This window comes from Chiloscyllium punctatum, chromosome 26 (assembly GCF_047496795.1).
Source record: "Chiloscyllium punctatum isolate Juve2018m chromosome 26, sChiPun1.3, whole genome shotgun sequence".
Classification (NCBI taxonomy): domain Eukaryota; kingdom Metazoa; phylum Chordata; class Chondrichthyes; order Orectolobiformes; family Hemiscylliidae; genus Chiloscyllium; species Chiloscyllium punctatum.
In genome coordinates, this window is record NC_092764.1 from 1,608,100 (window position 1) to 1,622,653 (window position 14,554).

Below are 14,554 nucleotides of genomic sequence, written 5' to 3' on the forward strand. Positions count from 1 at the left end.
GTCAGACATTTAGATTAGATTCCCTACAGTGTGGAAACAGGCCCTTTGGCCCAACAAGTCCACACCAACCCTCCAAAGAGCAACCCACTCAGACCCATTCCCCTACATTTACCCCTTCACCTAACACTATGGGCAATTTAGCATTACCAATTCACCTAAGCTGCACATCTTTGGACTGTGGGAGGAAACCAGAGCACCCGGAGGAAACCCATGCAGACAAGGGGAGAATGTAAAAGCTTGTCACTGTACTCCTACAATGGAATACACGTGACAATAAAACGATATTCAATTCGATACTCTTCTATGTTCTATCTCATCAAATGTGTCAGAGCTCAGTAAAAATCACTGCCAAGGAATCAGAATGTACAATGAGGACATTAAAGGAGTTAATAAGAATCCTGTCCAATCACTAGAAATAGAATAAAGTATTCCACCATTGTATTTTTGGTTGCCTAATGGGGGCAATGTAAAATTATCACAAAACCTGAATTGGCAGTGATAATGAATACCTTATTCCTGCTGATATTCAGACCTTTACTTATTTCTCTAACTAGCTGTGCTAATCTTTCTCTGCCCAATTATTTTATACTGAAGTGCAGCTGAGAGAATTTAAAGCTGAGTTTCAAACACATAGATTCATTTAATATGTGTCTGGACAGATGTATGAGTAGGTGGGGGGCAGAGGGATACAGATGCTTAGGAATTGGGTGATAGGTTTAGACAGTACATTTGGATCGGCTCAGGCTTGGAGGGCTGAAGGCCCTGTTCCTGGGCTGTAAACCTTCTTTGTCCTTTGTACATGCAAGTGGATCTGTGTTAAGACACTACGAATCATATATTTGCAGAGGACACAGAAATCAGGAGAATCAAACCCATGCTTCATACCAACCTGGAACTGATCAGCACTTCTGTCAAAACCTCATTTGAGAGGGGATGGATTTTGCCCGACTAGATTAGATTACTTACAGTGTGGAAACAGGCCCTTCGGCCCAACAAGTCCACACCAACATACAACCCACCCATTCCCCTACATTTACCCCTTTACCTAACAGGCAATTTAGCATAGCCAATTCACCTGCACATCTTTGGATTGTGGGAGGAAACCAGAGCAAACCCACACAGACATGGGGCGAATGTGCAAACTCCACACAGTCAGTCGCCTGAGTTGGGAATTGAACCCAGGTCTCTGGCACTGTGAGGCAGCAGTGCTAACCACTGTGCCACCGTGTGGCTGAGGCAGTGGGAAGACAACTAGGTTACTTCCAGAGTGAGTCCCATGTAAATGACTATTGACTGATGAGGTAGCACCATTTGCAGGGGCTATAAAAATAAGAGAAACATTTCCACTGCCTCTTGCTCTGCAATTGACTTCCAAAACTTTCGGAGAATCTCATTTATTCATGGAAAATAATTGTTACAAAAATAACTTTTAAATTTTCTTGTGGTGAGCTGTTGTAAGTGCTTGTCACACTAATTGACTTGTTTGCTGTTCTCGATCTTGGGCTTATGGACAAAATGTAATTGGCAAACATCACCCTTGAAAGTAATTCTAAAGTACAGCAAGCTCAATTGACGATTTCATAACTGAATATCTTCTCTATTTTATCGAACAAAAGGCTCAGTTTAGACATCAATTTACTAACATGCCAACCTGGACACATCGGTCGAAGCCATGGGAGAGAGAAAGAGAGAGAGAGAGTGCAATCCCGTCTTCCCAGAGAGCGGAGGTACACCACTTGTCCAGAGCAAGAGGGCATGGCTTGAACTCATCAATGAGGTTAACACCAAAGGAGGGATCTGACAAACATCAACCAGTGCAAGAAACAGTTCAATGACCTATTACAATCTGGCAGGGTTAGTATAACTTTTCACTCTTAGGACTGGCCTTTGGAATGGTCCCCACGACACTCAGCTACATAGGACTCATGCTGCTCTTCAACTTTGGAGGAATGTGAGCTCAATCCGTGCCTCATTCACTCCATGGAGAAGCTCTGAGCTGTCATGCTTCTAAGATATGGAATGAACTGCCAGAGGAATTGATGAATGCAGATACAGTTACTACATTACAAAGATACTTGGATAGATATATGGATAGGAAAGGTTTGGAGGGAGATGGACCAATTGCAGGCAGGGAGAACTAGTTTAGTTTGGGAACATTGTCGGCGTAGACTAGGGTCTGTTTCCATACTATTGACAGATATTTTCAATGTGAAGTTGGGACTTTGTCTCCACAAGGACTGTGTGATGGTCAGTCTTACCAATAATGCAGCTGGCAGATTAGCAAGGATGAGTTTAAGTATGTATTTTCCCTGTTGCTGCTTCACTTGCCACCTGCGACTGACCCAGTCCAGCAGCTATGTCCTTGAAGACCCAAACAATTTGTGAAGCCACTCTTGATGATGGACAGTGAAATCCACCATCCAGAGTACATTTTGCACCCTTTCCTTGTTTTTTTTTTCCAGATTTAGTCTCCAGTCCAAATAAAAAGTGGTCTTTACACTCTTGAACCATGAATGCAATGATAGATCTTCTGCCCTTGATGTGGCCTCAATAGTCTTCTTACTGTCTTCTTCTGTTAGACTCTGTTTGTTTAGGATTTTAAATTACCCCTTTGTCACCTTAATTCTTGCTTTATGGTGATGCTGATGCTATAACTTTGTTTAAATTAGGTTGGATGCCCTTTATTTTCCTCATGCATCTGTGCCTCATGTTACTGTGACAGCACTCATTGTAAGCTGTTAGCTCTCATATTTAACTTGTGGGTTTTTTAGCCAGGTCTGTGCCATTAAAGTTTTCCCCTTGCTCAATAGGGATTGATCCCTTTACTCATGGAACTCTGATTCCAATTTAATCTCTACTCAGCAATGCTCCTACAGATCCTGATTTCCTGTTGGAAATTGTATTTGACAATTACAGCTCACAGTTGCTTTTGCACTTTTCTTATCAGGTCCAAAGTCAAAAGAAAGTCCATGCCTAAAATAATCCCAAATTAAACTAGTCCCATCTGCCTGCTCCTGGCCCTTATACTGTCAAACCTTTCCTATTTGTGCGGTTATCCAAAAGTCTTTTAAACCTCATAATTGTACCTACGTCCACCACTTCCTCAGGAAGTCAGTTCCACACACGAACCACCCTCAGAATAAAAAAAAATGTCCCTCGTGTCTTTTTTAAAATCTTTCTCCTCTCACCTTAAAAATGTGCCCCTTAGGCTCGAAACTCCCCATTTGAGGGAAAAGGCACCTGTCATTAACCCTATCTACTGTATATCCCTCCTGATTTTGTAAACTTCCATAAGGTTACCTCTCAACCTCCTACACTCCAGTGAAAAAAGTCCCAGCCTATTCAGCCTTTTCTTATACCTCAAACCTTTCACATCCAGCAACATCCTCGTAAATCTCATCTGAACCCTCTCCACATTAATGATATCTATAGTAGTGTGGTAGAGTCTGGTTCATTTGAGGCTTTCAAAGGGAGTTAGACCTATCTGAAAGGGAATTATGTGCAAGGTTATGACAGAAAAAGTCATAGAATGGGAATTGTTCATTCCGAGAACCAATGCAGACTGCTGGGTCAAATCGCCTCCTATTGCTCTGTAATAATTATGTGAAATGAATTTTAAAAACTATGGTAGAAAGGGGCTTGTGTGTGTCTAAGTCCAAAAGTCAATACACAGGCACAGCATGTCATTTGGTAGGCAAATGGGATGTTACTGTATATTAGGTAAAAACAATGAATACAGATGCTGGAAACCAGATTCTGGATTAGTGGTGCTGGAAAAGCACAGCAGTTCAGGTGGCATCCGAGGAGCAGTAAAATCAACGTTTCGGGCAAAAGCCCTTCATTCCTGGAGGCTTTTGCCCGAAACGTCGATTTTACTGCTCCTCGGATGCTGCCTGAACTGCTGTGCTTTTCCAGCACCACTAATCCAGAATTTTTACTGTATATTGCAAGGAGAATAGAATATAGAAATAAAGATGTCTTCCTGCAGCTGTACAGTGTTGGTGAGAATACATCTGGAACACTGTGTACAGATTCATGATGTGGTGGAGCCGGTGTTAGACTGGGGTGAACAAAGTTAAAAATCACACAACATCAGGTTATAATCCAACAGGTTTATTTGGAAGTACAAAGTTAAAAATCACAACACTAGGCTATAGTCCAACAGGGTTAAAAACAAGGACTGCAGATGCTGGGAACCCAAGTCTGGATTAGAGTGGTGCTGGAAAAGCACAGCACGTCAGGCAGCATCCAAGGAGCAGGAACATCAACGTTTCGGGCAAAAGCCCTTCATCAGGCATGGAGCTTGCAGGGTGGAGAGATAAATGAGACGGGGGGTGGGGGGTGGGGAGAAAGTAGTATAGAGTACAATAGATGTATGGGGGTGGGGATGGAGGTGATAGGTCAGAGAGGAGGGTGGGGGAAGGTAGCAAAGAGTACAATGGGTGAATGGGGGTGGGGATGATGATGATAGGTCAGAGAGGAAGGTGGAGTGGATAGGTGGAAAGGAAGATAGGCAGGTAGGACAAGGTATCGGAAGCTAGTGCTTCCAAATAAACCGGTTGATTCCTGATGAAGGGCTTTTGCCTGAAACGTCGATTTCGAAGCTACTTGGATGCAGCCTGAACTGCTGTGCTCTTCCAGCAACACTAATCCAGAATCTGGTTTCCAGCATCTGCAGTCATTGTTTTTATCTCGGTTGGACTATAGCCTAGTGTTGTGATTTTTAACTTTGTTTATAGTATTCATGTCTTCATTTAACAAGATATGATATGTGGATCATTGGGACACCTTCTGGGGAAGGTTGGGACCTGTACAAGGACAGATTGCACCTGAACTGGAGGAAAACCAATATCCTGCGCGGGATGTTTGCTAAAGCTCTTTGGGTGGGGTTAAGCTAGATTTGCATGGGGTGGCAGCGGGGAAGGAGGTGGAAACCTGAGCTATGGAGCAGATGATGGAGTAGAACATAGAACATTACAGCGCAGTACAGGCCCTTCGGCCCTCGATGTTGCACCGACCTGTGGAACTAATCTGAAGCCCATCTAACATACACTGTTCCATTCTCATCCATATGTTTATCCAATGACCATTTAAATACCCTTATAGTTGGTGAGTCTACTACTGTTGCAGGCAGGGCATTCCACGCCCCTACTACTCTTTGAGTAAAGAAACTACCTCTGACATCTGTCCTATATCTACCACCCCTCAGTTTAAAGCTTTGTCCTCTCGTGCTAGCCATCGCCATCTGAGGAGAAATGCTCTCACTGTCCAACCTATCTAACCATCTGACAATCTTACATGTCTCAATTAAGTTGCCTCTCAACCTTCACTCTAACGAAGACAGCATAAGACCTTCCCTCCACAACAGGTGGCATCCTCGTAAATCTCCTCTGAACCCTTTCTAAAGCTTCCACATCTTTCCTATAATGTGGTGACCAGAATTGTATGCTGTACTCCAAATGTAGTCGCACCAGAGTTTTGTACAGCTGCAGCATAACCTCATGGTTCTGAAACTCAATCCCTCTACCAATAAAAGTAAACACACCATATGCCTCCTTAACAACCCTATCAACCTGGGTGGCAACATTCAAGGATCTATGTACCTGGACACCAAGATCTCTCTGCTCATCTACACTACCAAGAATCTTACAATTAGCCCAGTACTCTGCATTCCTGTTGCTCCTTCCAAAGTGAATCACCTCACACTTTTCTGCATTAAACTCCATTTGCCACCTGTCAGTCCAGTTCTGCAGCTTATCTATGTCCCTCTGTAACCTACAACATTCTTCGTCACTATCCGCAACTCTAACGACCTTAGTGTCACCCGCAAATTTACTAACCCATCCTTCTATGCCCTCGTCCAAGTCATTTATATAAATGATAAACAACAGTGGACCCAAAACAGATAATTGCGGCATCCCAGTAGTAACTGAACTCTAGGATGAATATTTACCATTAACCACCACCCTCTGTCTCCTTTCAGCTAGCCAATTTCTGATCCAAACCACTAAATCACCCTCAATTTCATGCCTTCTGCAATAGCCTACTGTGGGGAACCTTATCAAATGCCTTACTGAAATCCATATACATCACATCAATCACCTTATCCTCATCCACCTGTTGGTCACCTTCTCAAGAACTCATAGGTTTGTGAGGCATGACCTACCCTTTACAAAACAGTGTTCACTATCCCTAATCAACTTATTCCTCTCTAGATGATTATAAATCCTATCTCTTATAACCCTTTCTAACACTTTGCCCACAACCAAAGTAAGGCTCACAGGTCTATAATTTCCAGGGTTGTCTCTGCTCCCCTTCTTGAACAAGAGAACAACATTTGCTATCCTCCAGTTTTCTGGTACTATTCCTGTAGACAATGACAACATAAAGATCAAAGCCAAACACTCAGCAACCTCCTCCCTGGCTTCCCAGAGAGTCCAAGGATAAATCCCATCTGTCCAAGGGGACTTATCTATTTTCACACTTTCTAGAATTGCTAACACCTCCTCATTGTGAACTTCAATCCCATCTAGTCTAGTAGCCTGTATATAATTATTCTCCTCCACAACATTGTCTTTTTCTAGTGTGAATACTGACGAAAATTGTTCATTTAGCACTTTCCCTATCTCCTCGGACTCCATGCAACTTCACACTACTAACCTTGATTGGCCCGAATCTTACTCTATGATTCTTTTATACCTGATATATCTATAGAAATCCTTAGTGTTTTCCTTGATCCTAGTCACCAGTAACTTGTCATGTCCCCTCCTGGCTCTTCTTAGCTCTCTCTTTAGGTCTTTCCTGGCTAACTTGTAACTCTCAAGTGCCCTGTAGCAAGTTGTTTGATAAGCTTCCCCATAGTAGGCTCGTTCAGAAAGTAAGGAGGCATGGGATACAGGGAAACCTGTCTATCTGGATACAGAATTGGCTGGCCCATAGAAGACAGAGGATGGTGATAGCCTGGAGCTTGGTGACCAGTGGTGTTCCGCAGGTGTTCTGCTCTTTGTGATTGTTATAAGTGACTTGGATGAGGAACTGGCAAGGTGAGTTAGTAAATCTGCCAATGACAAGAAGTTTGGTGGAGTTGTAGATAGTGTGAAGGGCTGTTATAGGTTGCAACGAGACATTGACAGGATGCAGAGTTGGGCTGATAAGTGGCAGATGGAATTCAACCTGGAAAAGTGCAAAGTCATTCACTTTCGAAGGTTGAATTTGAATGCAGATTACAGGGTTAAAGGCAGGATTCATGGCAGTGTGGAGGAACAGAAGGATATTGGGGTTCACATCCATAGATCCCTCAATGTTGTAACGCAATTGATAGGATTGTTAAGAAGGCTTATTGTGTGTTGGCTTTCATTAGCAGGGGGATTGAGTTTAAGAGCCACAAGGTTATGCTGCAGCTCTATAGATCCCTGGTTAGACCACACTTGGAATATTGTGTTCAGTTCTAGTTGCCTCATTATAGGAAAGATGTGAAAGCTTTAGACAGGGTGCAGAGGAGATTTACCAGGATACTGCCTGGACTGGAGGGCATGTTTATGAAGAAAGGTTGAGGGAGCTAGGGCTTTTCTTCTTGGAGGTAAAACAATGACTGCAGATGCTGGAAACCAGATTCTGGATTAGTGGTGCTGGAAGAGCACAGCAGTTCAGGCAGCATCCAAGGAGCTTCGAAATCGACGTTTCAGGCAAAAGCCCTTCATCTGATGAAGGGCTTTTGCCCGAAACGTCGATTTTGAAGCTCCTTGGATGCTGCCTGAACTGCTGTCCTTTTCTTATTGGAGCTAAGAAGGATGAGAGATGACTTGACAGAGGTGTACAACATGTTGATAGGCATAGATAGAGTGGAGAGCCAGAGAACTTTTCCCATGATGGAAATGTCTATCATGGCGGGCGGCATAATTTTAAGGTAATTGGAGGAAGATATGGGGAGGATGTCAGAGGTAAGTTCTTTACTCAGAATGTAATGGGTGCATGGAATACACTACCAGTAATGGTAGTTGAGTCAGAAACATTAAGAGACATTTGAGTGACTCTTGGATCAGCACATGGAAGTTAGTGCAATGATAGATATGTAGGTAAAGATTAGAGTGGTGCTGGAAAAGCACAGCAGGTCAGGCAGCATCCGAGGAGTAGGAAAATTGAAGTTTCGGGCAAAAGCCCTTCATCAGGAATGAGCCTATATGAAGGTACAGGTATGTAGGTGAGTCTGATCTTAGAGTAGGACAAAAGGCTAGCAAAATATCGAGAGCCAAAGGACCTGTATTGTACTGTGCTGTTCTATGTCCTATGTCCTAAAAGCTAAAATTGCTTTAGGCTTATGAAGACAATTTGGAAGAATGAAAGGTGATCTTACTTAAACATATAAGATCCTGAGGAGACTTTAGAGGCTGAATACTTTTATTCTTTCAAGTGATGTACAGACTGATCTTGGAGTTCAAGTCTGTAGCTCCCTGAAAGTGGCCACCCAAGAATATAATGTGGAAAAGACGGCATATGGCATGCTTCCATTTAATGGTCGGGGAATTGAGTACAAGAGTCAGGATGTCATGTTGCAGCTTTATAAGATTTTGGTTAGGCCACACTTAGAGTATTGCATTAAATTCTGGTCGCCACATTACAGAAAGGATCTGGAGGCTTTGCAGATGCTGGAGAAGAGGTTTACCAAGATGTTGGAACAAATGACTGCTGATGCTGGAAGCTGTACTGAAAACAACAAATGCTGGAGATCACAGTGAGTCAGACAGCATCCATGGAAAGTGAGAATAAGCTAACATTTTGAGTCTAGATGACACTTCATCAGGGTAAAGTGTAGAGGGGATGGCATTTATACTATAGTTTGGTGGGGGATGCTAGTCAAGAAAAGATGTTGATAGTTCAGATTAAGTGATCTGAAAATGATTTTGTGGGCGGCACGGTGGCACAGTGGTTAGCACTGCTGCCTCACAGCGCCAGAGATCTGGGTTCAATTCCCGCCTCAGGCGACTCTCTGTGTGGAGTTTGCACGTTCTCCCCGTGTCTGCGTGGGTTTCCTCCGGGTGCTCCGGTTTCCTCCCACACTCCAAAGATGTGCAGGTCAGGTGAATTGGCTATGCTAAATTGCCCGTGGTGTTAGGTAAGGGGTAGATGTAGGGGTATGGGTGGGTTGCGCTTCGGCGGGTGCGGTGTGGACTTGTTGGGCCGAAGGGCCTGTTTCCACACTGTAAGTAATCTAATCTAATCTAATCAGAATGTGAGAATGGCAGAACAATGGTGTGTCTCCTCTTAGACTTGTAAGGATAATAAATGGGATGGAAGGGAGAGAAGGATATGATATCAAGCTAAAAGAAAGGGAAGAAATGTTCATAACTTAAATGTGTTGAACTTAATTTGAAGTCCAGAAGACTGTAAAGTGCTTAGTCTGAAGATGAAATGTTTCTCCTTCAGTTTGTGCTGTGATTTGCTGGAACACTGCAACATGCTGAGGACAGATATGTGGGGATGTGAGCAGGATGCTGTGTTAAAATGACTGGCAATGGGAAGGTTGAGGTCCTGCTTGTGCACAGACCTGAGGTGAGGTGTTCCACAAAGCAATCACCTAGTCTTCAATGTAGAGTAGGCCACATTGAGTGCAGTGAATACAGTATACAAGATCGGAGGAGGTACGGGTGAAATGCTGCTTCATCTGGAAAGACTGTCTGGGACCTTGGGATTGTGAGCAGGGAGGAAGTGAAGTGGCAGGTTTTACACTTTCTACAGTTACATGGGAAGGTGTGTGGAGAGAGGGGTAGTGTTAGTGGTTGTGGAATGGGCTGGGGTGTCCTGGAGGGAATGATCCCTGCGACATGAAAATAGGGGAAGGTTAGGTGATAGCGTTCTGCTTGAGTTGTCTAAAATGGTGGAGAATGATCCTTTGGATATAGAGGTTGGTGGGAGGGATAGTGAGGACAAGGGGAGTCTGATTACGTGTTATGAGTGATGGGAAGGGGTAAGGGCAGTAGTACGGATGATAGGTTGGATACATTTATGGGCCCTGTCAATCACAGTGGGTGGGAAACCACAATCATGGAAGAAGCAAGTCATGTCAACAGCATTGTTTTGGAAGGCAGCATCATCTGAACAGATAAGTCGTAGGCGAAGGAACTGAGATATGGAGTAGAAGCCTGTTATGACACAGGGCAAACCTCCCCCCACTAATTTAAACTAGCAACACAGAAAAGATTTACCCCATGAGGTAATCTGTTAAAATCCAAGAGGCAAAGAACAATCCCAAAAGTCACTAAAGTAAAAATTAACAACTTTTTAAAAAGTCTAACACAGAATAATTAACTAACAACTATTTACAACTCCTTTCTGTAATCTATCTTTTACTTTCTCATCTACAATACTGGTCCGATAAATATCTCAATTAAGATTTACCGAAAAATTCAAATTTCAAAATCAGACAGCTGTCAAATTCTCTCTTTGTATCTTCCTCTGTAGATTTGCTCTCCAGGTCGATATCGATGTTTTTTTTCCTGCAAATTCCTTCTCCAGACAGGTTCCTCTCAGAGTTCTTACTAGCAGCCTACATCTGTTGGTCTTTTGGCAGTTCTCCCTCAACTGTTCAATTTTTCCGATTTTATTCCCCAGACCATCAGATCATTTCATTGGTTTTAATATTGTCAAGATACTAAATTCAAACTTGATTGCAGTTTGGTATCTTGTGGTATAATTTAAATTGATTGGCCAAATTTGAATTTTGTTTTTGTATCCAGCAACCCAGCTAATCTACTTGTTCGACCAAATGTTGCATTTTAAATTTTCCAGTACTCTGTGTGCTTGCTGAGTCTTTCAACTCTCTTAAAGATTCAGTACACCTCTACACCTTCATAACAATCCTTACAGGATGTGGGGTGTAATGAACTGTAGTGAAGGTAGCTATGGGAGTCAGTGGCTTTGTTGTGATGGCAGTGACAGTTTATTCCCTGAAATGAAGGCAGAGAGGTCAAGTAAAGGAAGGGAAGAGTTGGAAATGGGCAATGTGAAAGTTATAGAGGGATGGAATTTAGAAGCGAAATGAATTAAATTTTTGAGGTCCTGATGGGAGCATGAAGCAGCACCAAAGCAGTTGTTGATGTACTGAGAAAAGAATTGTGGGAGGGGATCAGTGTAAAACTGGAACAAGATTGTTCCACATACCCCATAAAGAGGCTGGCATAATTGGGACCAATGCAGATGCCCATAGCCATTTTTTTGACTTGGCAGAAGTGAAATGAATTCAAGGAGAAATTGTTCAGTGAGAGAACAAGTTCAGCCAGGTCCTCAACCCCATCCAATCTATTGGCATGCTTCCTCCCTTGCCCCTTCCCATCACTCACAACAGGATGATTGAGTTCCCCTTGTCCTCACTTTTCATCCCACCACCCTCCACATTCAAGGGATTATTCTCTGCTATTTCAGACAACTCCAGCAGAATGCCACCACCAAACACATTTTCCCCTCACTCCCCCTCTGCATTTTGCAGGGATCATTTCCTTGGAACACCCTGATCCATTCCACAACACCAGCACCACAGCCCTCTCCACAGCACCTTCCCATGTAATTGTAGAAGGTGCAAGAGCTGTCTCTTCACTTCCTCCCTGCTCACCATCCAAGGTCCCAGACAGTATTTCCAGATGAAGTAGCATTTCACCCGTACTTCCTCCGATCTTGTGTATTGTATTCACTGCACTCAATGTGGCCTACTCTACATTGGAGAAACCAAACGCAGACTGGGTGACTGCTTTATGAACACCTATGGTGTGTGTGCAAATGGGTCCTTGACCTTTCCATTGCCAGTCATTTCCACATGTCTGTCCTCAACATGTTGCAATGTTCTAGTGAATCACCGAGCAAACTGGAGGAACAACATCTCAACTTTAGACTAGGCAATTTACAGCCTTCTGGATTTAATATTGAGTTCAACTATTTTAAATTGTGAACATTTTTCTCTTTCTTTTAGTTTATTATCATGTCCTACCTTCCTCTCATTCCAGTTGCTGTCCTTTCAAGTCTGGCGGGAGGCACATCATTGTTCTGCCATTCTCACATTCAAATCAGTTAATTTGATCAATCAACATCTTTTCTTCACCTGCACCTACACCCACTATCTCCAGTCCCCATGCACTCCCCCAACCCCCCCAAACTATAGCATAAGTGCTATCCCATCCATACTTCACTTCAGCTCTGAAGTGTCATCTAGACTCGAAACATTAGCTTGCTCTCTCTCCATGGATGCTGTTTGACCTGCTGTGATCGCCAGCATTTGTTTTTTTTATCCAGGATGTTGCCTGAATTAGAGGGTATGAGCTACAATGAGAGGCTAGAAAAACTCAGTTGTTTTCTCTGGAGGGGTGAAGGCTGAGGGGAGACTTGATAGAAGTTTCTAAAATTATGAGATGTATAGATAGGATTGATAGTCAGAATCTTTTTCCCAGAGTTGAAGTGTCTAATACTAAGGGACATGCATTTAAGGTGAGATGGGGAAAGTTTGAAGGAGATATTAGGGGCAAGGTTTTTTACACATAGAGAGTGATAGGAGTTTGGAATGCGCTGCCAATTTTGGTGGTGAAGGCAGATCAGATAGGGGTGTTTGAGAGACTTTTAAATGCAAGTAATATATTAATATGCAAGAAATGGAGGAGTATGGTCCAAGGGCAGGCAGAAGTGATTAATTTATTTTGGCATCATGTTCAGCACAACATCATGGGCCAAAGGGCCTGCTCCTGTGCTGTACAGTTCTATGTTCTACAATGTGGTCATCACTGGCCAGACCAATATTTGTCACCCAACTCCAGTTGTACTTGAAGTGAGTGGCTTGCTAGGGCATTGTAGAGGACAGTCAAGAGTGAATCACATCACTGTGCTTTACTTATAAAGTCCAGCATGCCTTAGGGTTACCTCTCTGCTGTAACAATCTGTCCTGCCCCAGTCAATGATTTACAGATTCCAGTTCCTGTACCTTTTAGTTTACAAATATTGAAGCGCTCGGATCTTTTGCAGCCAGTCAACCTGATAATGAGTTTAAAAAAACAATTGACATCAATCCTCTAAAACAAACAACATTACAGTTCTGGCGTCACTTTCCTGTATCTGAGGCATTTGGCACAAGGACTTGGGAGTTTCTGGCCATCACTTGGCCAATGATTACATGGATTGAGTAACTCAGGTTTGTTTTCTGTCCTTGTTGTATAGTTTGTCACACGTCAATAGAGTTGGATGAGGGGTCGGTAGCCGGACACAGCCCATCACAGGATCCAATGGGCTCTCAGGGAGGAGCTCGCCACCCCCCCTGAGCTCAGCTTTTAGAGACACAGCGACCTTTCCCTTTCAAATCCCTTCGAGAACAACTCCCAGGACCATCTCATTGTTTCCCAGCTGCAGGTACTGTGTCCTTTTCTGTGTTTGGAACAGAAGCTTCATTGCAGCTTATTCCTAACATTTGCTTTCATTATTTACAAGGGTTTTTATATCTGGAATGGTCTGTGCCGTTCCAGTTTGGCAAGTATAGACTTTAGAAATGGCTTTTGTGACCTTAATTTGGGAATGTCAAAGATTACACAACACCAGATTATAGTCCAACAGGTTTATTTGAAAGTACAAGCTTTCAGAATGCTGTTCCTTCATTAGCTCCCTGATCATCTCGTGTCATGTGATTTTTAACTTTGTCCACCTCAGTCCAACACCAGAACCTCCACATCTGGAGATATCACCAGACCACATCTATCTTCATCTCCAGATCCATCCTTTTATTCTTTATTTCACTCCTTCTTTCTCTTTCAGTTCTTCAGTCAGGTTCTGCTCTTTGATGTGTCTCTTTGTTATTTTCCAGCAAAATGGCCAGCGAAAACTTTTTGATCCTTGACTCTGTCTTCAAAGGCAGTGGCTTCACTTATTCAGGAAGATTAAAATCCAGGCGGACTAAGTGGAATGTCCATGCCTCCGAAATGTCCAAGCGAACCTTCAATCCAATCCGGGCAATTGTGGACAATATGAGGATTGAGCCAAACCCCAACAAAGCCATGATCTCCTTGTCTATCGGTAAGATCTGCTCGTTTCCCATTAAATAATTTACAGGACAGACTTCGGGTTAGCATTCCCTCCTGTCTGCTAGTGTTTTTGTTTGTTGATTATTTTGTCAAATTAAATGGGCAAGATTTGAGGTAAATTAGGAATAAACTCGATTCCACCTCCCTTTACACAGAGAGTGGTGTGTGGAATGCACTGCCACTGGTGATATAGAGTCAGAGACATTAGGGACATTTAAGCGACTGCTAGACAAGCACATGGACAGCAATAAATTGAGGGGTGTGGAGGTTAGGTTGATCTTAAATTAAGATAAATGTTCAGCACAACATCGTGGGCTGAAGGGCCTGTACTGTGCTGTGCTGTTCTGTGTTTCATGTTTTAATATAAAGTGACGTTGAAGGCATTGTGGAATTATAGATATTTCTAGTCACAAAAATGTTTAACACACCTCTGGGCCAGATAGGTCTTCAACTCAGAACTCTTGGCTAAGATAGGGACGTGTTGACTATTCTGCAAAAGACCTCTAGAC

General features: G+C 43.0%; 1 protein-coding gene across 1 annotated transcript in view; it reads left to right on the top strand.

Moving 5' to 3' along the window:
- Positions 1-13,229: 13,229 nt before the first annotated feature.
- Positions 13,230-14,554, top strand: part of tat (tyrosine aminotransferase) — an 89,404-nt gene continuing 88,079 nt past the window's right edge. Inside the window, exons 1-2 of the mRNA XM_072595736.1 lie at positions 13,230-13,380; positions 13,829-14,037. Coding sequence (XP_072451837.1) covers positions 13,833-14,037 — 205 coding nt within the window. The 5' untranslated portion in view covers positions 13,230-13,380; positions 13,829-13,832. The remainder of the gene's footprint in view (positions 13,381-13,828; positions 14,038-14,554) is intronic.